The sequence below is a fragment of the Neovison vison genome, chromosome 1, assembly GCF_020171115.1.
Source record: "Neovison vison isolate M4711 chromosome 1, ASM_NN_V1, whole genome shotgun sequence".
NCBI classification, from domain to species: domain Eukaryota; kingdom Metazoa; phylum Chordata; class Mammalia; order Carnivora; family Mustelidae; genus Neogale; species Neogale vison.
The window spans coordinates 240336331-240361898 of NC_058091.1; the positions used below are offsets into that span (position 1 = coordinate 240336331).

Consider the following 25568-nt stretch of genomic DNA (forward strand, 5'->3'; position numbering starts at 1 on the left):
TTAAGTCCAACATACATTCAAGAGGATCAAAGTCAGGCTCCACTTTTTAAGGGAGGGGTGTCGAAGAATCTGCAAACATATTAATGCCACTACAGGGTTTCAAATGATGAGTAAACAGCTTCAACAACATAACCAACAAGGCCTGGCTGATTAAAGAATATGCACTTAACCATTTTCATAACATGTACTTTGTTCTATTTATGAGCGGAGAGAGGTTTCATCACTGCTTAAGATTCTCCAAAAAAAAAAAAAAAAAAAAGTAAGCCAACAGGAAAAAGTAAGGCACTTCAGCTTTTCATATCTGATGCAGTAATGATGATGGGAGGCAGTTATATTTTTGTTTTAGCTTTTTTCCCCCAAGGAGAAAAAGCAAGGAGAGAAGGCAAATTATGGTGAATAGATCATGATCATAAATAATTGCAAAGTTGGACTAGGACAGACAAGTACTTATGATTCAGAGCTACATAAAAGATTTTCTCGGATATAAATATAAAAAAGAAAACAGAAATTCAGATATACATTCAAAACTGTGGGGGTTGTTAGGGTGAAGGAGGTGCGTGTATTATACCATGATTGCTACAAATCTGCATCACAGAAACTTCTGAAACAAGGAACATTATACAGAGTGAAACTAAAAGTTACCTATAAAAATTAAACATATTTTCAAAATAAATGTCTTAGTTACTAGACTTAGGGAACATTTGGTGAAATTCATCACAATCTATTATTTTGAGGCAAAAGGCCTGGGAGCAGACTTCCTCAGAGGAAAATGAAGTAAGAGCCATTCTGATTTCCTTAACAAGAAGCTCAAAAATTGGGGCGCCTGGGTGGCTCAGTGGGTTAAAGCCTCTGCCTTCGGCTCAGGTCATGATCCCAGGTTGCTGGCATTGAGCCCTGCATCTATCTCTGCTAAGCAGAGAGCCTGCCTCAGAGATCACAATTAGGGAGACAGGCAAGCAGAGAGAGAAGAAGGGAAGGAAGCAGGTGCAGGCCTGCGCGCGCGCTCTCTTTCTTCTCTCTTTGACTGCCTGTCTCCCTAATTGTGATCGCTCTCTCGCTCTGTCAAATATATCAATAAAATTAAAAAAAAAAAAAAAACAACTCAAAAATTGTCCTGAACTAGACAATTTAACTGCTTTTTAAGTTCATTCAAAGCCCACTCTGATGGGCTGAATAATGTCCCCCTCAAAACTCATACCCCCCCCCAGAACATACGAATGTGGCCTTATTTGTAAATAGGGTCTTTGCAGACATAATCAAGAAAAGATGAGGTCATACTGGATTTAGGAAGAACCCTAATTCAAAGCTTGATATCCTTATAAGAGGAAACTTTGTACACAGAGAAACAGGGAGAATGCCATGTGACAAGACAATGAAGGAAGAGACTGGAATAACAAGTCGACAAACCAAGGAATGCCAATGATTGCTGGCAAACACAAAAAGCTAGGAGAGAACATTCAACAGATTCTTCTGGAGTCCCCAAGAAAGAACTAACCCTGTTAACACCCTGATTTCGTTATCTGGCCTCCAGAGTTGAGAGTAAATTTCTATTGTTCTAAGCCACCAAGTTTATAGTAATTTATGTTATTACAGCCCTAGATAACAATTACATACACCTGTATTACAGTTAGTAATATGGAATTTAAATTTAAATATTAGAAACATTTATCTTCGGCCTGAAAATTTAGGAAAATATTTACCAATCGAGGTTCTTAGTTCACAAATTCAGAACAATTAGAGACAGCACTGTCCCATTTAATGCACGGTCCCTTTCTTGGGTACTGTCACAGGGATGAATGAGACATAAGACTCCAACAACCTGGGCGCCTGGGTGGCTCAGTGGGTTAAGCCGCTGCCTTCAGCTCAGGTCATAATCTCGGGGTCCTGGGATCGAGCCCCGCATTGGGAATCTCTGCTCAGCAGGGAGTATACTTCCCGCACTCTCTCTCTGCCTGCCTCTCTGTCTGCTTGTGATCTCTGTCTCTGTCAAATAAATAAATAAAACCTTAAAAAAAAAAAAAAAAGACTACAATAGACTACACACACTATCAGCCATTAGAGATCCAGTGAGATTCTCCCAGAAGTCAGTAAAACAACTGTACAGAACGGGAGCTCAGCTCACCTTAGTTGATACTCAACAGCTTCACAAAAAGCTGTCTTTATTTAAGTCCTCCTGATGAACCAGAAGTTTAACACAAAACTGTAAGTTTTAAGAATTTAATGTTCCATATGTAAAGTCTTATCACACCTGCAGCATCAAAATAACAAGTTTTTCTAATTGGCACTATACCAAGCTGTGGGTTACAATTCCACCCTTTATTAATTCTGAGTTTCCCAAAAACAGGATTCCTTTAAGCCCAGATTTGTTTTTATTTCAAACTCAAACCACTTCAAGTACGCATGGCTAATTTACCATACCAGCCTGACAGAATGGCTGGATATTTTTCCATTTTATCACCCCTGTATCTTCAGCATGAACTACAAAGAGGTATTGCAAAGGATGAAAGGTAAACTTCTGCCCCATTTATTTCCTATTCAACTGTTGTTGGAACATTTCTAAGACTCAACTCCTTTTTTTTTTTTTTTTTTTTTTTAAGATTTTATTTATTCATTTGACAGAGAGAGAGACAGCGAGAGAGGGAACACAAGGGGGTGGGGAGAGGGAGAAGCAGGCTTCCCGATGCAGGGCTCAATCTCAGGACCCTGAGATTGTGATCTGAGCAGAAGGCAGACACTTAATGACTGAGCCAACTCAACTCTTATTTAGGGTATCCAAGAAAAGTGCATTCAGATTCTCCAAATACAGTGTTTCTTTGTTAGTGCCTCTCCTGATTAAAAGTGAAGCCTGATCGGGGCGCCTGGGGTGGTTCAGTGGGTTAAAGTCTCTGCCTTCGGCTCGGGTCATGATTCCAGGGTCCTGGGATCAAGCCCTACATCAGGCTCTCTGCTCAGCAGGGAGCCTGCTTCCTCCTCTCTCTCTGCCTATTTGTGATCTCTGTCAAATAAATAAATAAAAATCTTAAAAAAAAAAGTGAAGCCTGATTAAAACTTAATCCATCTCTAATAAATGAGTATTTTAAGTTATTGAGCAACTGGAAAGCATGAGAATACTGGCCATAGAAAGTTACCTGCAAGGATTAATTTTCTAGAAAAGCCTGCCTCTCTCTATATAAGAAGCAGCATTGACCTACCTTGTTTTCGAACATCTTCTACTGCAGCCACAAGCTCTTCTTTGAGAAACTGACTCTCCTTTGCAATTTTATCCCCCTTCTCCAAAAAATTCTCAGTTGCTTGTTCAACAGAAGCAGCCAAAACATGTGCCTTCTTGGAACGGCCTCTCTTCTTATTTGAGGGCCCCTTACTATTGGTGTTTACCAGAGTTGTGACCTAAAAGTTTCATTTTTACAAATTAAACTGCAGTCGATTAAAATGAAAACAACAGAAAGATGACCATCTTTAAAGACAGGAATAGTAAATTATTCATAACTAAATGAAATAGCACATTTATAAATTTCACAAGCATTAACAAATAACACACACTCTCCCATTTTTAAGAAATATAGCAACAATACTCAATTTAGGTCCCAAAATAATTTTGCTATCTCAATGTGCAAGACAAAAAATATTTTAATTTTTTCAAATATGTGTTAACTAGATTTTAGTTCCGTTTTACAAATCAAAAACTGATTAGAATCATGTTACACATCTGTACATGTCATGAACAAGTCCCTGAAGGAGACTGACAATGAACTTGTTAGCTTTATGTGGAGGTCAAGTTTTCCACTGTTTTCAACCTGTGTAAAATATTTTAAAGTAACTTGCTTCTGATTTTGTTTCACGGTTTATTCAAACAAATCTCAGCAATGAATTAGTAAGGTCCTTAACAAAAAAAGGAAGGGCTGCCCAAAGGAGCCTACTGTGATGGTACTTTAAGTGCCAGAACATCAACCACCATTTACATATATATGCATACATATATAAATAAAATACCAGGTGATCTGTACGTTGACGATGACTACAGATTTTTTTATTAGCATAGCTTGCCACACAAAACACCTGCTTAGAACTATACTGGCTGGGGGGCGCCTGGGTGGCTCCGTGGGTTAAGGCCTCTGCCTTCAGCTCGGGTCATGATCCCAGGGTCCTGGGATCCAGCCCCATGTCGGGCTCTCTGCTCGGCAGGGAGCCTGCTTCCTCCTCTCTCTCTGCCTGCCTCTCTGCCTACTTGTCATCTCTGTCAAATAAATAAATAAATAATCTTTAAAAAAAAAAAAAAAAGAACTATACTGGCTGGGCTTCAAGAAAGTAAATGTTCATGAGTCTTACTTATCACACACTTCTACATTATATTAAAATATATAAATACATTTGTATGCATGTACACATTTGCATATATGTATTTTTGATACTCGTTAACAATTAGTGAGATGGCATCACACTGTGGTATCTGCAACAGAACATAGCAAACATATATCCTCAAATTACCTGCTAACTGATCCTGGACAAGGAAGTCTGTTAAGCATGGTAAAGAGACAAGAGTCAAAGCTTCATAGCCCATCTTTCTTGACTATAACCTCTACCTTCCAAGAAAAAGTGATGCCAAGAAACCATCTACAAAATACAAACACTTGGTAAGCTGCATTACATACCACTTATCCCCTATTATTGCCAATAAGACTAGAGAAAATGGCAGTAACTATGTTGCCACAGGGTTAAATGAATGCATGTATCAATATTTAAATAATTAGTGGTGCCACATCCTCTAAATACTATCAACCGAAACTCAACTACTCAAATTAAAGCTTTGAGCTAAACTTGCTCTGTTTGTTTACCACCCTACTACTATGGAACCATATGACAGCTACGTATTTGCAGATTCTTACCTGTGTAACAAGAGGCTCCAGCAGTCTTTCAACTGCCAGAGTCCTGATCTCTAGACTTTTGGGGTCCCATTTAAAGTTTATGTTGCCTGTGTGGACAGAAGTCATTTCTGAAAAAGAAACAAAAGGTCAATGTGAGGCAAACAGCAAACACAAACATGAAATAACAAACCTTCTACTTCTAAAAAAGAACTTTTTATATCAGCAAAACTTAATTCCAGATGGGAAGAAAAATTCTCAAGAGCCTGCAGCACAAGAGGGCCTGGTAACTCTTAACCTCTTACACTTCCAAATGTCGAGCTTATAAACAGTAGAGGTACTATAAAAGAAACTCCCAAACACACAGAGGGCTTCTCTGGCACCAAGACATTTCTACTTTGGGGCGCCTGGGTGGCTCAGTGGGTTAAGCCGCTGCCTTCGGCTCAGGTCATGATCTCAGGGTCCTGGGATCGAGTCCCACATCGGGCTCTCTGCTCGGCGGGGAGCCTGCTTCCCTCTCTCTCTCTCTCTGCCTGCCTCTCCATCTACTTTGATCTCTCTCTGTCAAATAAACAAATAAAATCTTTAAAAAAAAAAAAAAAAAAAGACATTTCTACTTTGATTTTCCATACCAGTTTAGAAGCAGGATGAAAAGCTAACGTGAATGAAGGCCTGATTCTGATTTTTCTTACTCCGTAATATTTATAGTACAGTATTACCTAAAAGGCATCTCCTTCATTTTTTGATGACTTCTTAGAGAATACCTTGTCTTACTCTATTAAAACATAATGCTTAAGTATGCTGCCCTCTGCACCTACAACTATTATCACTCACAGCCAGAAGAAATTTCAAGTTACACTTAGTCAAGTTATCAATGTATCAGTGTCAAGGTAAACTTCCATTAGACAGAGGCTTTAAACTAGGGGGAAAGACTTCAACAAAAACACCACAGCATCTGCTTCTTAAAGTAGTGCCTAAAAGATAAAAGGGGGAAAAAAAAAAAAGACAGGAGGTACATAACTGAAGTAAACACTAACTATAAACTTTCTAGACAACCAATTTGGTATTTAAAATCTTAAAAAATATGTTCTTATGACCCAGAGATTCTACTTCTGGAAATTTATTCTAAAGGAATAATCAAGGTACATATAAAACTTGGATACAACGATGTTCACAACAGCAAAAAAAAAAAAAAAAATCAGGTATCACTGAATAAATAAATCACATAACCAACCACATAATACTGTGTCACACTTAAAAAACAATATTTACAAAATTTAGGAAAATTTTAAAAAAACAAGTGTTCTTGGAGCACCTGGGTGGCTCAGTGATTTAAGCCTCTGCCTTCACCTCAGGTCATGGTCTAAGGGTCCTGGGATGAAGCCCCTCGTCAGGCCACTAATGCTCAGCAGGGAACCTGCTGCCCTCTCCCTCTCCCTCTCTCTGCCTGCCTCTCTGCCTACTTGAGATTTCTGTCTGTCAAATAAATAAATAAAACCCTAAAAAACAAAACAAAACAATGCTCTCACTATCCAGGTCTTTATTTCTATTAAATGCCAATTCCCATTAAAAAGAATCAGGGCTCCTCCAAAGGAGGTGGGGGGGTTCCTTTCAGGTCTGAGATATCCTATTCTGCAGAGAGCAAAGAAGGGAAGGGTACAAAGACTAATCTAACAAAACAGAGAGAAACCAAAGGCTCCGCTGGCCAATTTAAAAAATCGGGCACCTGGGTGGCTCAGTTGGTTGGGCGACTGCCTTTAGCTCAGGTCATGATCCCAGGGTGCTGGGATCTAGTCCCGCATCAGGCTCCCTGCTCAGTGGGCCTCTCCCCTCTGCCTGCCTCTCTGCCTACTTGCGTCTCTGTCAAATAAATAAATAAATAAATTTTTAAAAACCTGAGTATCAAAAAACATGACTACAACTGCCTGACAGATAAGTACACAGAAAGATACCCTATGACCATAGAGATTCTCAAAATAAAAAGGGAATTCGTTTACCATGGATATAGAACAGAATTAGAAAATGACCATTTTGCAAACTCCAGTGTAGTAACTGATTCAGCAACGTTATCAATGGATGTTAACAACCATTAAGTGAAAGGCTACTGGGGAACAAGATACTTCTAAGGTGCCCAAGTATCACTTCACGAGTTACTTACTAATTACACGGGCCAAGACATACCTTTACAAATTTGCAATCTAATGGCCACCCTCTTAAACAGATAAACGTAACATCACTAATGACACACCGGATATTATATGCCTCCCAATATGAAGAAATGTATAACCTATTAAGTACTCTTGATTAATTAAAAAAAAAAAAAAAACTTTAAAAGGTTTTCAAGAGGGACACCTGGGTGGCTCAGTCAGTTAAGCGTCTGCCTTCAGCTCAGGTCATGATCCTGGGGTCCTGGGATTGAGCCCGGCTCCCTGCTCAACATGAGTCTGCTTCTCTTCCTCTCCCTTTGCTCCAAACCCCACCCCCATCTCGTGCATGTGCATGCAGCACTTACACTTGTGCACTCTCTCTCAAATAAATAAACCTTTAAAAAAAAAAAAAGAATAAAAAGTTTTCAAGACCCTTGATGTTACTATAAAATGAGTAGTCGTGCGACAGCAAAAATAAATGTTTAACTAGAGTAAATGGAGTCTACTGAAGCCTCCATATAGGGATTCAAAACCTTTTTTAATGCCATGGAGCTTTTTGGCAGGCTAGCAAAGCCTAAAGACCAATGTCTGTCCAATAGAAATACAGTGTAAGCCACCTATGTAATTTTTTTAAATAGCAACATTAAAAAGAAATGGATGACTGTACACAATATATCCAAAAAAGTATTTTGCCATGTAAACATTTCTTAAATTATTAGAGGTATTTCACATAAGTACTAAGTGTCCAAATCTGGGATTTGCTTTACACTCAGGGTACATTTAAAGTCAAAGATGTCACATTCCACCTGTTCAAGAGCCACTTGTAGCTAGTAGCTTCTGTACTGAATAGGCAGCTATAAGACCTTTTCCTATAATGTTTTTCAAATGCATACAACACAATCCAAAAGATTACAAAGTAAACACATATACTGATATTTAGTTATCAAGATACTTTACAAATAGATAATACAGTAACATATGTGCTTCTTTATTAATATTAAATAAGACTTAGCAAGAAGTCCAACAACCACTTCAAAGTAACAATGAACATGCACATTTTTCAAGGTAACGTTGCAATTATTGCAGATATGAAAAACACTGAGATTCCTACCGGTAACAAAGTTACAGGTTCAACTGAAAACTGTAGTTTGTTATCTACAATAATAGAAATGCTAAATTCCTGTTAATAGTGAAAACAAAGACAAAAATTTTTCCAATCCAAATTCACCACAGCTTTAAAAACTTGGCCTAGGGAGGCCTGAGTGGCTCAGTTGGTTAAGCACCTGCCTTCAGCTCAGGTCATGATCCCACCTGGGATCATCTGGCTTCCTGCTCCTTCTCCTTCTCCCTGCCACTCCCCCTGCTTGTACTCTCTCTCTCTCTCTGTGCCAAATAAATAAAACCTTTTTAAATTTTTTAAAAAATAATAAAATAAAAAACTGGCCTAGGTTCAATGTCAACCTTATAGGGGATGCAGAAGCATGGTAAGCAACACCATGGGAAAACAAATCCAGAATGGAGGGTACCTTACAATATAACAGCCTCAATTCTTCAGAAAGTCAGAGTTTTGGGGAAGAGGGTAGGAAGACTATTCTAGACTGAAACACTCAAGAGACAAGAAATCTACTGCAATGCATGTACCATATTTAGACAACAGCTTGAGACAAGCAGCTACTAAGACATTTGTAAGGAAGTGTGCCTGCGTGGCTATGTTGGTTAAGCAAATGCCTTTGGCTCAGGTCGAGATCTCAGGGTCCTGGATAGAGTCCCCACGTCGGGCTCTCTGCTCAGCAGGGAGTCTCCTTCTCCCTCTGACCCTTCCCCTTCCCATTCTCTCTCTCAAATAAATAAATAAAATCTTAAAAAAAGACATATCTAAGGAAATTGGTCTTCAATACTTATTCAATATTAAATGTTATTACAGAATTACTGCTCAATTTCATAGGTGTGATAATGAAATTGTGACTATGTAGAAAAAAATGACAATTTCTAGGAGATGCATGCTGAAATATTTAGGGGTAAAATGTAAAGATTTCTGCAACTTTCCAATAGTACAGCAAAAAAAAATATATACATATACAGATCAAGGAATTATGAAAAAATACTCATAACTATTAAATATAGGTAGAGGACATGTGGTCGGGTGTTCTCAGATTTATTCTTTTAGCTTCTTTGTATACCTGAAATTTCTCATCTAATAAAATAGGGAAGATGTTACAGAAGTTTATGAGAAAATGTTCCAAATATACCACTGAAGATGCTAAAGAGGTTTCAAAACAATATAAAGTATGACTTCAGGGAGGAATAAAGATATCTAAATGCATAAACCAAAATATTAACAATAGTGTTACTTCTAAAGTGTGGATTATAGATAGTTTAAACATCCTTTTTGCTTAACTGTATTTTCTGGTATTATAAAAATCATACAGGTATTTAGAAAAAGTTACTTTTGTAATTAAAAAAGCAGAATCTTCATTTTATAATCTTTACATCTTTATACGAAGAAGACAATACAATCAAAAGGCAAGTTTGAGGGGCGCCTGGGTGGCTCAGTGGGTTAAAGCCTCTGCCTTCAGCTCAGGTCCTGATCCCAGGGTTCTGGGATCAAGCCCCTCATTGTGGTCTCTGCTTGGCAGGGAGCATGCTTCCCCCTCTCTTTCTCTGCCTGCCTCTCTGCCTACTTGTGATCTCTGTCTACCAAACAAATAAATAAAATCTTAAAAAAAAAAAAAAAGGCAGGTTTGATCATAACTTAACCACTCTAACCTTCCTTACTCATTCATAAAACAAGACAATCACTACCTTCAGAAGGCTTTCCTGAAGATTAAATTAAACAGATTATGATCCACTCAATAAAATGAGAACCCAGGCTAATTAAAATAAAGGAGAAGTTCTTCCATACAACAGGAAAATAATAAATGCAGAGGAATAATGGGTTTAGAAAAATCACCATTTAGAAACATCATAATAATGGATTCACTCAAGAATCATCCTGAGGGGCGCCTGGGTGGCTCAGTGGGTTAAAGCCTCTGCCTTTGGTTCAGGTCATGATCTCAGGGTCCTGGAATCCAGCCCCGCATCGGGCTCTCTGCTCAGCAGGAAGCCTGCTTCTCTCTCTCCTTCTCTCTCTCTCTCTCTCTCTGCCTGCTTGTGATCTCTGTCTGTCAAATAAATAAATAAAATCTTTAAAAAAAAAAAAAAAACATCCTGAATGATCAGCATCCTGAATGCTAAACCAAGTGGTTGAAAATTTACAAAGAAACTGATTATTGACATACTCTCATGGTAATTACCAACGGATTATTTACTGATTACAAGGGGGGGGGAGTTAGTTATAGGAACTTCAAAGTAGAAAAACCTTTTAGACACGACTTTAATCAAGTGATCAAAATCAACATCCCCGGGACGCCTGGGTGGCTCAGTTGGTTAAGCAGCTGCCTTCGGCTCAGGTCATGATCCCAGCGTCCTGGGATCGAGTCCCACATCGGGCTCCTTGCTTGGCAGGGAGCCTGCTTCTCCCTCTGCCTCTGCCTGCCATTCTGTCTACCTGTGCTCGCTCTCTCTCCCTCTCTCTCTCTGACAAATAAATAAAATCTTTAAAAAAAAAAAATCAACATCCCCTGTAACAGGACAAACTGACATCATATATTTCCTGATATGATGCACAGGGAAGGACATAACATGACTTTTAATATTTCCTACCAAAACTACAGAGTCTCAATCTTGTCAAGAGGAAACATCAAACTCAAAGTGAGGCATAGTCTACAAAATAATTGGCTTTAGTCTTCAAATACGTCAAGGTCAGAAAAACAAAGACAGAAATTCTTCCAGACTAAAGGAGGCTAAAGAGACATGACAACCAACGCAGTAATCCTGGAATGAAACTGTACTTGAAGGAGGGGCAGGGGACAACTGAGACAAATGATAAAATCTAAGTAGGTTCTAAATTAGACATCAAATTTGCATATTTTCATCATTATACTGTAGTTATGTCCTTGTTGCACGTAACAGACACGAGATGTCTGCAACTTTCACATGGTTCAAAAAACAATGCATTAAGTATGTCATATACAGAGAGGAGAGGAAAGTAGATGGGAGAGTGGGAAGAAGAAAGAAAGGGAAGAACAGAGACAGAGACACAGGAAGAGAGGGAAATAAATGCTGATGAGATGGAAAGAGAGTGAGGGGGTAGAAGGAGAATGGAGAAGGGAGCAGGAGTGGAGGGAAGGGAAGGGGAAGACGGAAGGAGGAGAAAGAAGAGCAGACAGGGAGAGAAGCAGGAAGGGAGAGGTGGGAGAAAGGAAAGAGGGAGAAAGATGTTCTGAAATGTGACTAGTGTGGCTGAAGACTGATTTTATTTTATTTTATTTTACTTTAATTAATGTTGAATATTCACTAGGGATTACCTTGTCAGACAACACAGTTCTAGACTCTACAGAAAGCAACATCAACACCTAAATTCTACACATTAAAATGACAACTAGGACAAGGTAGAACTGCACATGTCTATGACTAGCCCACTCTTGACAATTTTAATATAAAACTGTGTCTTCGCCCATAAATGCAGGCTTGATGCATAAATAGGTAGGCCCTCAGATATTTTTTAAAACATTAGTGCAGGCATCATCTAACATATCTTAGATTTATCTAAACATCCTAGAATCACTGGAGATGGGATGCCAAAAGAAATTTGGATTTGCTTAATCTAATAACAGAATGCCAGTTTCCAGGAAATTTTTTTAATTGCAAGTGGGCAAATTTGCTCTCTACACTTAACATTATGTCAGGCCTATACTTTGGTTTATAAAGGTTATTTATCCACAAAATTGATCAGCCCAAGTCAGTAAACCTTAGAGATGGAGTGCTCTAGATTGCTAAAGGGCTGACAACAGCTAAAGCAAATGTCATCGAATGTCACAGATAAGACAGTTCAGAAAGAATGATTTGCCCCATGGACCTTGCATTTCTGTATCCTAGCATTCCACCACCAATACATCAACACAAATAAAGCAGAAAACCTCTCAAGAGTTGTAGAGGAAGGTGCCAGACATTAAGTGAAGCTGGTTCCAAGGAGATAAGTGATCACATTTGTGTTAATTATGAAACAAGTGCAACACAGTAACAATTCACTTTTCCAAAGAAATAAACTCTGGGCTGAGCACAGAACCTGTGGCGGAGCTCAATCTCATGACCCTAAGATCATGACCCAAGCCAAAACCCAAAGTCAGACACAACCAACTGAGCCACCAGGAGCCCCTTTTCCTATGCAAACTTGGACCCATTTTTCCTTCATGAGCAAAAGTGGGGCCCAAGATGAGAGTCCCAAGCAAAGAAACAAGAGTCTCAGGCCATCGGGAAGCCGTTGAAGAGCAGGAAAGCTCTTTTAGAGATACCACAAAGGGGGAGGAAGCTGTGCAAGGTAAGCCTGTGAAGACTGGGCAGACCAAGTCAGAGAAAGAAAGGGGAAAAAAAAAAAAGGTTTCTCTGAAACTTGTAAGAAAAAATAGCCAAATAGCCTTTTAGCTTAAAGAACAAGAGTACCCTGAAGATTTGTATACTTGCTGATAATAAAAACATTCTCCAAAAAAAAAAAAAAAAAAAAGCCTACTTGGTCTTTTGTTTTTATTATTTTGATACTTTGTGGAACAAAATAATTCAACTTTCTTCTTAACTTGAAAAAAAGGCAAAGTGTAAGAACAATAATGAGTTGTTGGGGCGCCTGGGTGGCTCACTGGGTTAAGCCTCTGCCTTCAGCTCGGGTCATGATCTCAGAGTCCTGGGATCAAGCCTCACATGGGGCTCTCTACTCAGCGGGGAGCCTGCTTCCCTTCCTTTCTCTCTGCCTGCCTCTCTGCCTACTTGTGATCTCTCTCTCTCTCTCTCTCTCTGTCAAATAAATAAATAAATAACTTTAAAAAAAGAAAAAAAAAAGGAACAATAATGAGTTGCAAACGACACCCGACTTCTCAGGGGCCCCATTAGAAGAGACCAGGACAGGTAAATGCAGAAAACATGTGCCCAGCTGCCCATTAGCTCCACGCAGGAGCTCTATCACATAGACATAGGGTTGGTAGATCACGCAATTTTTTCAAGAGACCCAGAGACGTAGACTTTCATGTAAAGCCTCGTAACTTCAGTGTTAGCAACTCATCCCAAAATATCTTACCACTACGTAGGGCAAACAAAAACGTCTAAGTACTGTTTGCGCTGCTGGCCAAGACTTTGCAACCAATGAACAAGTTCTCCCCTAACGTCCTTTCAGTTCTATGTTCTAGAACTCTACATCCTGTTAAGTAATATCTCTGAGGAGGTCTCCAATCTCCCCATAAAAATTCACCAGGCTCCACCTGCTGCTAAAAGTGTTAAGGCAAAGGACTCAATCACTCACTCACATTGAAAAACTTGAAATATACTGACACTTGAAAATTGAGAAGCCATTCAGTGTGTTTTCAAGTCTTACGATAACCATGATGGAAGCAGACTGCCTTGTGCAGCACCTTTAATCAAAGGCCCTGCCAAGAGCGATGCCGAACATGATGAAACTATACTACCGAACCAATTTATGCTTTTGCTGACCCCAACCCGAAAATGATTTCAGGAAGCAGAAGGGTTTTTTGTTTTGTTTTGTTTTGTTTTTAAGATTTTATTTATTTGACAGAGAGAGAGAGAGAGAGATCACAAGTAGGCAGAGAGATAGGCAGAAAGAGAGAGGGAAGCAGGCTCCCTGCCGAGCAGAGAGCCCGATGCAGGACTTGATCCCAGAACCCTGAGATAATGACCCAAGCCAAAGGCAGAGGCTCAATCCACTGAGCAACCCAGGCGCCCCCAGGAAGCAGAAGTTCTAAGAGCATTTAAAGTCTATAAGAATATGTTATCCGGAAAGAACATGCCTTCTGGTACTAGCTTTGTCACTAACTTACGCTCTTACCTTGGGAAAGTCTTATCACCTTTCTGGATCCTCCATTTTCTCAACTATAAAATAGAAGGGACTGAATTCTAGGCTCCAAGTCCTTCCAGGACTGAAATCCTAGTATTTCTTTCATTTATGTTATCTCTCAATAGCTTCGGAATTAATTTATTGGATGCAATTTCTCCCACGGTTAGCCTGTGGTCTTCCTAGCTACATTTTAAGGATAGTAACTACGCTTATGCTTCTTTATATCCCTTAAGTTGCTGGCAAGCTGCTTTATGCAGAGCAGATACAGTATTAGTCGAAGTGAATTTATGCAAACTGATTTTAAAATATTTACAAGCTTACCAAGACAAAGCTCCTGCCTTAATCTTAGTCATATCTTCTGTTTCTCTACAATTAATGGTATTGTTTAGAGTAGCTAAACAAATAACTTTTAAACTCTTGGCAGTTTCTAGTTTTCCAATTAACTTACAGAGCACTCCTTCACAAGATCTATTACAAAACGTACTAGAGCTAGCCAACCTTAATGAATTACAGCAACCTTGGGTTTTTTCAGGAGGGATCATGCTTAGTGGAACTAAATAAAAAGTTAAACTATAGTTATTCAGTCTTCATTACCTTATTTATAAATACCAATCCTGGCTATTACGCAAAAGTTTGCTATAAATTCTGAAAGGGGCAGAGATATAGGCGTTTGACTAGCAATCTTCATGATAGAGAAACGGAGAAGCAACAAGCAGAAAATATACCCATAGTTCTATCAGAACCAAGGAGGGTGATTGTTGGCAAACTGCCTCATTCGGGCAAAGAGCTTACAGACCTTCTCTAAAGACATTAAATGTTCATTTACAACAGAATAGCCACATCACTCTTAAAACCTGTCTGCTTCAAAGCTTTAGAATATCCTTACCTTGCTACTGGGTGCCGGCTTTTTTTTTTTTTTTAACAGCAAGGTTAAGTTAATGCAATGTTAAGATGGTTCATTTAAATGCAAATCAGGAAATTTTAAAATTAAAAGTACCCACAGTAACGGTTAACTGTCACACTGCACAAGATACAGGATTGTGGATTACTCCTTGCCATAACAAGGGTTGCCAAGCTTCATCTGCATTAAGCAGAGTTGACACAGCTGTTGGGATCTCAACTCTCAAATCTCCCACTAGCTGTCAAAAAAAAGCAAAAAAACAAGGTAATCCTTATCATTAAGACTTACTCTGGGGGCACCTGGGTGGCTCAGTGGGTTAAGCCGCTGCCTTCGGCTCGGGTCGTGATCTCAGGGTCCTGGGATCGAGTCCCGCATCGGGCTCCCTGCTCGGCGGGGAGCCCGCTTCCCCCTCTCTCTCTCTCTACCTGCCTCTCTGTCTACTGTGATCTCTCTCTGTCAAATAAATAAATAAAATCTTTAAAAAAAAAAAAAAAAGACTTACTCTGACTCACGCCTATTTTACTAAATTCCCTCCCACCAAGCCTGCCACTTTCTTCAAAAATGTAAACAGGTTGAGGACAGAGGTAGTAAAGGGAAGAAGGGAGGGCAAGAAATTAAGATGCATAAAAACACAGATGGTTCATGTAAACAAAAAGAAAACTTGGCTTTCCCCCCCCAAAATTCAGTCTCTTTCTAAAGATAGGTACAGGGGCGCCTGGGCGGCTCAGTGGGTTAAGCCGCTGCCTTCGGCTCAGGTCATGATCTCAGGGTCCTGGGATCGAGTCCCGCATCGTGCTCTCTGCTCTGCAGGGAGCCTGCTTCCTCCTCTCTCTCTCTGCCTACCTCTCTGCCTACTTGTGATCTCTCTCTGTCAAATAAATAAATAAAATCTTTTAAAAATAAATAAATAAAGATAGGTACAATATCATCATCATCAAAAAAAAAAAAAAAAAAAAAAGGGAGGGGGGAAAAAAGCGCTCAACCTTGGTCAAAACAGAGAGCCAAAATCAGAGTAAAAAGTTTCCATTCTACTGCAAAGTAACTAGATTTCCATGTGATCAATTCATCATACCCAAATACGTTTAATATCAGGCGCTTATATGGCACATAGTAGTTTGTCACCCTCCTTTTAGGTGTATAAATCTATGAGGAAAAGGATGGTGATTGACTATGATGATGATCATGATCATTTTATAAAAATTTCAATTTTTTTTTTTTTTTTTGACAAAGAGAGAGCAAGCACAAGGAGGGGGAGCAGCAGGCAGAGGGAGAGGGAGAAGAAGACTCCCCACCGAGCAGGAAGCCCAATGCGGGGCTCAATCCCAATGACCTTAGCTGAAGGCAGACTAACAACTGAGCCACCCAAGCACCCCTATAATTATTTTTAATTATAATAAATAGTTAATCACTTTTGATCCTTTTCTTATTTTGAGAGCACCAAAGACAATGAGAAAACACAGAAGAGCTGAATGAAAACTGTCACACTGCAAGCAACAGGAGACATAATGATTAGCAAAAGCACTAAACAAAGAACAGATAAAACAATATTCAGTCAACCATTTAGCCAGTCCATCAGCAAGTATTTGAGTGCCTTCTCCATTAGGCATTATTCCAGACAGCATGGAACAAAACTAGAAAAATCTGCCTTCATGAAACAACACTATAGTAATGGCATAAATTAGAAAATGAGACCAGGGCGCCTGGGTGGCTCAGTCCATCAAGCGTCTGCCTTTGGCTCCAGTCAGGATCTCCGGGTCCTGGAATCCAGCCCCACCAAGCTCTCTGCTAAGGGGAGAAAATGCTTCTCCCTCTGCCCCTCCCCCTGCTCCTGTGCTCTCTCTCTCTCTCTCTCTCTCTCCTTCTCAAATAAATAAAATCTTTAAATTAATTAATTAAAGAAAGAAAGAAAACTAGACTATACCAGGACTAGGAAGAAAATTAAGCAGGATAATGATAAACGAATTACGTAGGGTCTTTCAAGGGCCTATCTTGTTAACATTTGACCTTCAATCTGAAAGTCCAGGAAGAGTGAGGGAGTATCTGAAAGAACAATGCAGGCTGACACAACACAGACAACACAGCATCTCCCAATACTTAAAGAGAAGACCAATATGGCTGGAGCACAGACCAAGAAGAGGGAAGAGATCAGGGAAGGAAAAAAAAAAACAAACGCTCCAGAGCTGCTGAAGTGACTGTTTACAGTATGAACCAGGTATCTATATTCCTTTACTTAGCTTCCAACCCATATGGCTGAGGCCATTAACAATGGGAAGAGTGTTCCAGAGAATGCTGCACTAAGCCATCATAACAAACAACTGATTATGGATGCACAGGAAGTCCGTTTTCATAAGAAACTGGAAGACTCTGGTCAAAAAAGCAAATATGATGAAACCAACATCTGGACTGAAGGCACCAGAGAAAACAAAGGGAAAGAGGTTTTTTGTTTTAGAACAATAGGACTAAAAGGCAGAGAAACTTTTCACACAGCTGAAGAGAACCCCACCGGAAGAGAACTGTATTTTTCTTGGAGAGCGAGGAAAAAAGATGCCTGAACTCGGATTCAGATTAGGAAATTACCCAGACTGACTGACAAAATAAGAACAATCTGCTTCTAAAATTTGTACTATAGTATATACTTTTGATTACCTATTCCGTAATTCAATGATGGACCAATTACCATATCCTGGGAAACTGCTAGGTGAAAGGGATACAAAGACTAATTATAAATCCCTATCAGATCATTACGGCAATTAATTAAGTACTGTGGGGGCCAGGGGCAAGTCTTCCCAAGTTTATGCTTTGGCATAAACATTATTCTGAGTTAAAAGCAATCAAAACCCAGCAGATTCAGGAAAAGTTCTTTACCTCCCCCTCCACTGCCTATTCATATTAGGGAGAGAGCTGTTAACAGATTCCTCTTTACCAAAGAAATTTATCTACTTAATAAGACAACCTTTGGGCACCTGGGTGGCTCAGTCGGTTCAATGACTGCCTTCCGCTCAAGTCATGATCCCGAGGTCCTGGGATCGAGTCCCACATCGGGCTCTCCCTGCTCTGTGGGGAGCCTGCTTCTCCCTCTCCTTCTGCCTGCTACTCCCCATCTTGTGCTCTCTCTGTCAAATAAATGAATAAAATCTTAAAAAAAAAAAATAACACAACATTTGTTTCCCAAATATTTCCTTTTACCTTCCTGCTATTGGTCTTTCTCCCCTTTGTATCCTCAGATTCCTCCCTCCCCAGTACTCAACTCTTATTGGCATTACGTTGCCTATCTTTAGAATCTCCATGTCTGTATAGATTCCCCTTAAGTACAATATTAAATTTGATTTTTCTCCCATTAATTTGTCTCATGTCAATTCGATTCTTAGTCCAGCTAGAACCTTGAAGGGTAAAGGAAATTCTTCTACCCGAAAAGGACAAAAGGAAACAGGTGACTTACAAGGGAGAAATGTGGCAGATGCTAACTTATCAAGTGTTTAAACTTGGCATCACCACCAGGAGAACAATGTGACAATTGCTGCAATGCCCTCAGAAAGGAACATCATTACGTACATAGTATGGCCAAAAATGGAAACAATCAGACCAATCCAAACTATAGAGCATCTACAAAATCGGCCTAAACTCTTCCGAAGTGTCAGTGACATGGAGGGAGAAGGAGGAGACAGAAATAAAAACTCTGAAGAGATATGACAACTAAACACACTATGTGATCTTTTATTGGTTCCTGCATTTACTTTTTTTAAGACTTTACTTATCTGGGGCGCCCAGGTGGCTCAGTTGGTTAAGCAGCTGCCTTCGGCTCGGGTCATGATTCCAGGGTCCTGGGATCGAGCCCCACATCGGGCTCCCCGCTCAGCAGATAGCCTGCTTCTCTCTCTCCCCCTCTCCCTGCCGCTCTGCTTACTTGTGCTCTCTCTCTAGCTCTCTGTCAAATAAACAAATAAAATATTTTTTAAAAAATAAATAAATAAAAATAAAAAAGACTTTACTTATCTGAGGTGGCGGGGTGGGGGGAGAGAGAACTTATGCACAAGCAGGGAGAGGGGCAGAGGGAGAGAAAGAAGCCGACTCCCCACTGGGCAGGGAGCCCAATGTGGGGCTCAAACCCAGGACCCTGGGATCATGACCCGAGCCAAAGGCAGACGCTTAACTGACTGAGCCACCCAAACACCCCTGATTCCTGGATTTAAAAACAAAAAACAAACAAAAAAAACCTATTAAAAAAAAATCACTAGGACAATTGATGAAATTTAATATAAATATGCACCACTCCATAAGATCAGTATTTCTGGGAATCCTGTTAAAAGGCAAATTCTGACTCAGGTCAATTCTGACTCAGGTCAGTAGCAAAGATGGGAGTTCGAAGCCAGCAGCCAAGAAATGAATTCTTGGGGAGCCTGAGTGGCTCAGTCAGTTAACCCTCTGCCTTTGGCTCAGCAAGGAGTCTGCTTCCTCCTCTCTCTCTCTCTGCCTGCCTCTGACTACTTGTGATCTCTGCCTGGCAGATAAATAAAGAAAGAAAGAAAGAAAGAAAGAAAAGAAAAGAAAAGAAAAGAATTATTGAGACCTCTTCAATGCAAAAGGGTGGTTTTATTAAAGCATGGAGACGGGACACATGGACAAAAAGAGCTGCATTGGGATTGTGAGGATTGGCTGATTATATACTTTCAAACTGAGGCGGGGTTAGGGATACCCTAAGTCTCTAAGGAACTTAGATAGCAAGGTTTACAGGACTTTGAGGGGGCTATTGTTAGGAAAAGGTCATTTATTACTGTCTAATGAAACCTTAGTCATGAGACCCTTCAGACAGGTATCAGTGGGTCATATGCTTGGGGGATGAATGCCAACATATATCTTGGGAGAGTCGAGATAAAGGAAGTTTCCAAAGTAATTTTTATATGTTAAAGTAGACTGACAGGAACCTGGGCTTCAGGGTAAGACAGCCTTTGCTCTTAGCAAAGTGTTAACACTGAGGCTACTGGGCTCCTAGAAGAATGTCACTCTGCCTGTTTCAAGGACTTATTAATGTACTGTAAGTAGTAAGGAAATTTAATTTTTCTTTTGCTTTTATTTCCCACATCAGGTCTAGGGTAGGATGCCAGAGTTGGCATTTCTCCCAAGTTTCTGGGGAGAAGTGACACAGTGACACTCTTTATGTTATTTTATTAATGTAAAATGTCTTGTGTGATATTGAAGTTAGGTAAAGGCAATGTCTTTATTCTTAGGATTTACATGCTGAAGTACCCTGGTATCTGCAGTTTATTTTTAAATGCCTCAAGAAAAGTTTATGGAGTAACAAAGCAAATATAAAAAATGTTAACAACTGGAGAATCCAAGTGAACTGACTAGTCAAGTGCTTACTCCAATACTCTTTCAACTTTTCTGTACATCTTCAAAGAAAGATCTTCAAAGAAAAAAAAAGCTGGTGGGGGGTGGGGGTGACTTCATCAAGACAAGAAAATAGTTACAATACAACAGAAAACAGTTACGGAAACATTAGCTCCCAAGAGCAGCACCCAGGAGGGAGTCCCCAAAAGGGGAGAAAGTCCTCACTGAGGATCTGTTGTACAAGAGGGGGTAAGGCAGCTGTTTCAGGTTACAGGAGGAGACAACAGCACCAAAGATCTTCGAAGCCTTCCAAAAACAAGCATGAGTGAAAAACACAGAAGATAAATATTTAAATGGCAAGAAGTAAAAAACAAAATCAAATAAATAGCAAAAAGTAACATTTAAAGACGGGCAAAGAAATTAGGAGGTATAAGACGGGCAAAGAAATTAGGAGGTATTACAAGGTTGGTCTTTTATCTTTCCTAACTTAAAAATACTTTGGGCCCATTCTTACTGTTTATAACACTGCCTGAGAACTCCTAAAATCCCACCCACCCATTCACCCACCTAAAAAAAAAAAAAAAAAAAAGGAAAAGAAACAAGAAGCAAACCCCACCTCCTCATAGCTACCATAGTGAAGGCCACCAGCATTTCCCCAATCCAAAGGCCTTCTCCCCACAAAGCAACTGAAGAGCTAAGTCCCTCAAACTCCACAGGCCACAAGGCAAGTATTTTCCTCCCAATCTACTCCCTCTTTGGCATTCCCCATTTCTGCTGACCAAAGTTCCACCCAACCAACTGCCCCAGAAGGAGATTCTCGGCCTTTCTTTCATCCTCTTTCCTCTCCCTCCTCTACTTCAGTAAATACCTCACTCTACTAACCCTTCTCTTCTCAGGGCTCTGGCCTGGGTCTGGTTTAAAATATCTAGAAGTCTTGGGGGCGCCTGGGTGGCTCAGTGGGTTAAAGCCTCTGCCTTCGGCTCAGGTCACGATTCCAGAGCCCTGGGATCAAGCCCCGCATGGGGCTCTCTGCTCAGCAGGGAGCCTGCTTCCTCCTCTCTCTCTGCCTGCCTCTCTGTCTACTTGTGATCTCTGTCAAATAAATAAAAACCTTTTAAATAAATAACATATCTAGAAGTCTTTAATATATATATATCTTCTCATTTCCAATCATTATCCAGACTGCCCCACTTACCATAAAGTCTACTCACCCCTGAAACTACTTCCCCACCACAAACAGGATGAAGCCCAAACTCCTGTAAACAAACTTGAATGGCACTAGCCTGAGACTCATCACCTCCATCCACTCTGTGAAACTTCTCCAATGCACTTGCACATGTCCAGACCTTTTTATAAACCCTCTCTAGGCCAGAGCACCTTTCCTGACTTTTCCATCTTCCTTCAAGACTCACACATATGTCCTCTAATCCCACAGAGAGAGCTGTTCCCTCTTTTCTGAGTCCCTCCAGCACTTAACACGCATCTCCATTTTCGTGCTAAGTCAGTGCATCTGTTTCCCAGGAAACTGGGAGCTTCCCTTTGAGCACAGTGACCATGGCTTTCTTGAGTATGGTAATTTTTCACCTAACAACATTTTATAAATGTTCAACAACTGGCTTGACAGTTTCCGGTTTCATCTAGCAACACAGACACTTGTGGAAGAAATAAATGTTTTTCTCGGGGTGCTTGGGCGGCTCAGTCGGTTAAGCATCCGACTCTTGATTTTAACTTTTTTTATTTTTTTAAGATTTTATTTACTTGAGAGAGAGAGAGAGAGATCACCAGTAGGCAGAGAGGCAATCAGAGAGAAAGAGGGAAGCAGGTTCCCTGCTGAGCAGATAGCCTGATGCAGGGGGTTCGATCCCAGGACCCTGAGATCATGACCTGAACCGAAGGCAGAGGCTTAACCCACTGAGCCACCCAGGCGCCCCACTGATTTTAAGTCTTAATTTGGTCTCGGGGTCCTGGGATCAAGCCCCATGTAGGGCTCCACACTCGGGGGCAGGGGGGCATCTGCTTGAGATTCTCTGTCCACCCTTCCTCCCCTACCCCTGCTCGCTGGCACAAATTCTCTATAAAATTAATAATTTTTTTAAAAAATGTGTTATAAATTAGCAAAACTATAGATTCCTAATTCTTACCTACCAGTGATTACTTAGACTAATAATCCCATTAGTTTGTAAACTCTTGAGGTTAGCAATGGTGACTTGTAAATTCTTAACATCTCCTAACGCCTGCTTTGAAAGGCAGACTTTGAATAAATGTGTACTGCATTTAACTGAACCCTTCCCACTGTTACTGAGATACAGCTAACTAAAGGTTGCCTTTGACCCTGCCTCAAAAAAGACAAACTAGAAAACATTCCATCTTTCACTGGTCTTAATGACCCAAAAGAAGTTTAAACTTCTCTCAGATATTGCCATCTTCCATTCCCTTGGTTTTTTCCCCCTCCTTCCAAGGGATCAAGCTCACATTTCACTTAGCTGCTTCTCTGCAAAATGACAGGTTTCTAAAGATATACTTCAAAGTCAGACTACAGCTTTTCTGAGAACATGATGACCCCAGGTCCAAGGAAGCAAGAAAATGATAACAGATGAATTCTAAGAAACCTTTGCCAATTCAGAGATCCCCAGAAGAGCAAACCCCATGAACCCTGACAAGTAACTTACCCTTTCAGTTTCTGCCTTATTCACTACACTATCATTTTTCACAAACCATGATTAAGAGTCTAGATTAACATTGAAATATTTAACATAATGAAATATTCAACACACTATGGGAGAATAGTAACAATACATCTTTGCTTGGAAAGAAAAGCATGTTTCAGAACTGCACAGGGTAAATGGACTATTAGTAAAGGCTCTTGTCCCTCATGTCACTTGAAATAGGCCACACTGAATGCATTTCCTGAGTTATGATAGCACTTTCAATTTCAAGAACAGTCTGCAATCCTACCTGGTTAATAAATCAGTACAGGATTATGTAACCTGATAATTAACAGGCTTCTAACTCCCATTTTCAATTCATAATGCCAAATATTAAGCAAAAAACCATAGCAATAACACACTTTCAAAATGCAATTGATGGTCCACTTATGACAATATTTACTAATCAAATCTCAGAATAAGAAAACAAGGGAAATCTACAGCTCACTACAATAAAATGGCAATAGCCAAACTAAGCAATCCAGGAAAGAACTAGCCTTTAAGTTAGCAATTAAGGAGTATAACCAGTTACTTAACACCAAGATTATATTGGACTACATTATTCATTAAAAACTTTTAAAGCAAATGAGAGTTTGTTTCTTCTATAAAGCCCCTGAAATCTTAAAAAAAAAAATGGGGGGGGGCGCCTGGGTGGCTCAGTGGGTTAAGCCTCTGCCTTCAACTCAGGTCGTGATCTCAGGGTCATGGGATCAAGCCCCGCATCGGGCTTTCTGCTCAGCGGGGAGCCTGCTTCCTCCTCTCTCTCTCTGCCTGCCTCTCTGCCTACTTGAGATCTCTGTCAAATAAATAAATAAAATCTTTAAAAAAAAAAAAAAGTTACAGCATAAAATCATAACAACTTCCACAATGTAATTCCTGCTCTACCTATACTACAACTGTAACAGGGGACAGATGACGAGGAATTTTAAAAACCAAATCACATATCAATCTTTATTACAAACACTTAAAATAACACTCAAGGGGCGCCTGGGTGGCTCAGTCATTAAGTGTCTGCCTTCAGCTCAGGTCATGATCCCAGGGTCTTGGGATCCAGCCCCGCATTGGGCTCCCTGCTTGGCGGGAAGCCTTCTTCTCCCTCTCCCACTCACCCTGCTTGTGTTCCCTCTCTAGCTGTCACTCTCTCTGTCAAATAAATAAAATAAAATCTTTAAATAAATAAATAAGCAAATAAATATAACACTCCGAGCTGCCTTTCAAATCATATTTACATTATGTGCATTACTATAACCTTGAGCCACTGAAAAAGCAAAAATTAAATCACAATCAAAAAGTGGGGTTGATAGATGACAGTCCATCAACAAGTAAATAGAAATGCATGTTAATTTCAAGCTCGATTAGAAATGGGGTTGGGGGCATGCTTGCACATGGAGAAAAAGTTTGACATTATAGAAAAAAAAACTAAAGATGAAAATAATGAACATTTTAGAGGCTCTAAGAGAGAAAGGGCAATGTTGAAGTTTTATTCTAAAGCATGGTATTTCTGCACACTTTGAACTTTCAATAATGCATAAATTTAGTATAGTGTTCTTGCAAGTGAACAAACATCATGAGGCAGGGCAAGTCAAGGCAAACTATTCACCTTCAAGCCAGGCCCACGTTGTGGGGGGCTAAGCTAAAGAACACACTGCAGGAATTAACACCCTCAATGTCTGGAAGCTAGCACAATGGTGTCTGACCGAATTTTAGGAATTGCTGCTGGGAGAGGCTCTCCCAGATACCTAATGTGTTTAACTTGTGTTTTTTGTTGTTGTTGTTGTTGTTGTTTATTGTTCTTTTTTATTCATTTGACAGAGAGTACGCACATGAGTGAGAGAAAGAAAGAGAGAGATCGTGCACTCGCACGCACAGGCAGGGGGAAGGGACAGAGGAAGAGGGAGAAGCAGGCTCCCCCCTGAGCAGGGGTTGGATCCCAGGACCCTAGGACCACACCCAGTGCCAAGACAAAGGAGTCCCCCAACTCACTGAGCCACTAGTCGCCGCTTCAACTTTTTTTTCTTAAAAGAAAACAGAAAGAAAAAAAGAAAGAAAACAGAAGGAACTAGTAAGACTTAAATCTTCCAACATACACATTATAACCAAAGTTCTTTGAATACTCTTTAAAGGTGTGTCTTCACAATCACTCACAAGGAAAAAATGATTTGAGCTGAGAAAAGCAGAAATGATAATTGGCCTTAGATACGTTTATTTTTTACCTATTTTATCACTTTCACACGCAGTAAAATGGACTCTGGTGTACTATTCCATACATAAGGTTTAACAAACTCAGAGAGCAGAGTAATCATCTCCACAATCAAGATGTATAGAAGTTAAATGAATTTATTTTCTCAACAGCATGTACATACAACGGAACCACAGAATATAAATGTACAAAGTTTACTAGCTTCAAGAGCTAATTTAACATCAGCTTAATACAAAGCTACAATTATCAAAATAGTACTGGCATACTATTATGTATGTAGTACTGGCATAAAGACATAGAGACCAACAGAACAGATAGATCATCCAGAAACAAATGCTCACATTTACAGTAAAATGATTTTCAGTAAGGGTATCATGACCATTCAATGAGGAAATGACAGTCTTTCCAACAAATGCTGGGAGTAAACTGCATGTCCACGTGTAAAAGGATGAAGTTGGATCCTTACCTATTATCACACAGAAAAATGAACT

General features: G+C 39.9%; 1 protein-coding gene across 2 annotated transcripts in view; it reads right to left on the reverse strand.

Annotated features, from left to right (window-relative positions):
- Positions 1-25568, reverse strand: part of CTNNA1 (catenin alpha 1) — a 319319-nt gene that overhangs the window by 153059 nt on the left and 140692 nt on the right. For both annotated transcript variants that reach the window (XM_044226586.1, XM_044226594.1), the window contains exons 2-3: positions 4884-4990; positions 3192-3387 (exon numbers count right to left, since the gene is read on the reverse strand). In XM_044226586.1, the coding sequence (XP_044082521.1) occupies positions 3192-3387; positions 4884-4988 (301 nt within the window). In that variant the 5' untranslated portion in view covers positions 4989-4990. The remainder of the gene's footprint in view (positions 1-3191; positions 3388-4883; positions 4991-25568) is intronic.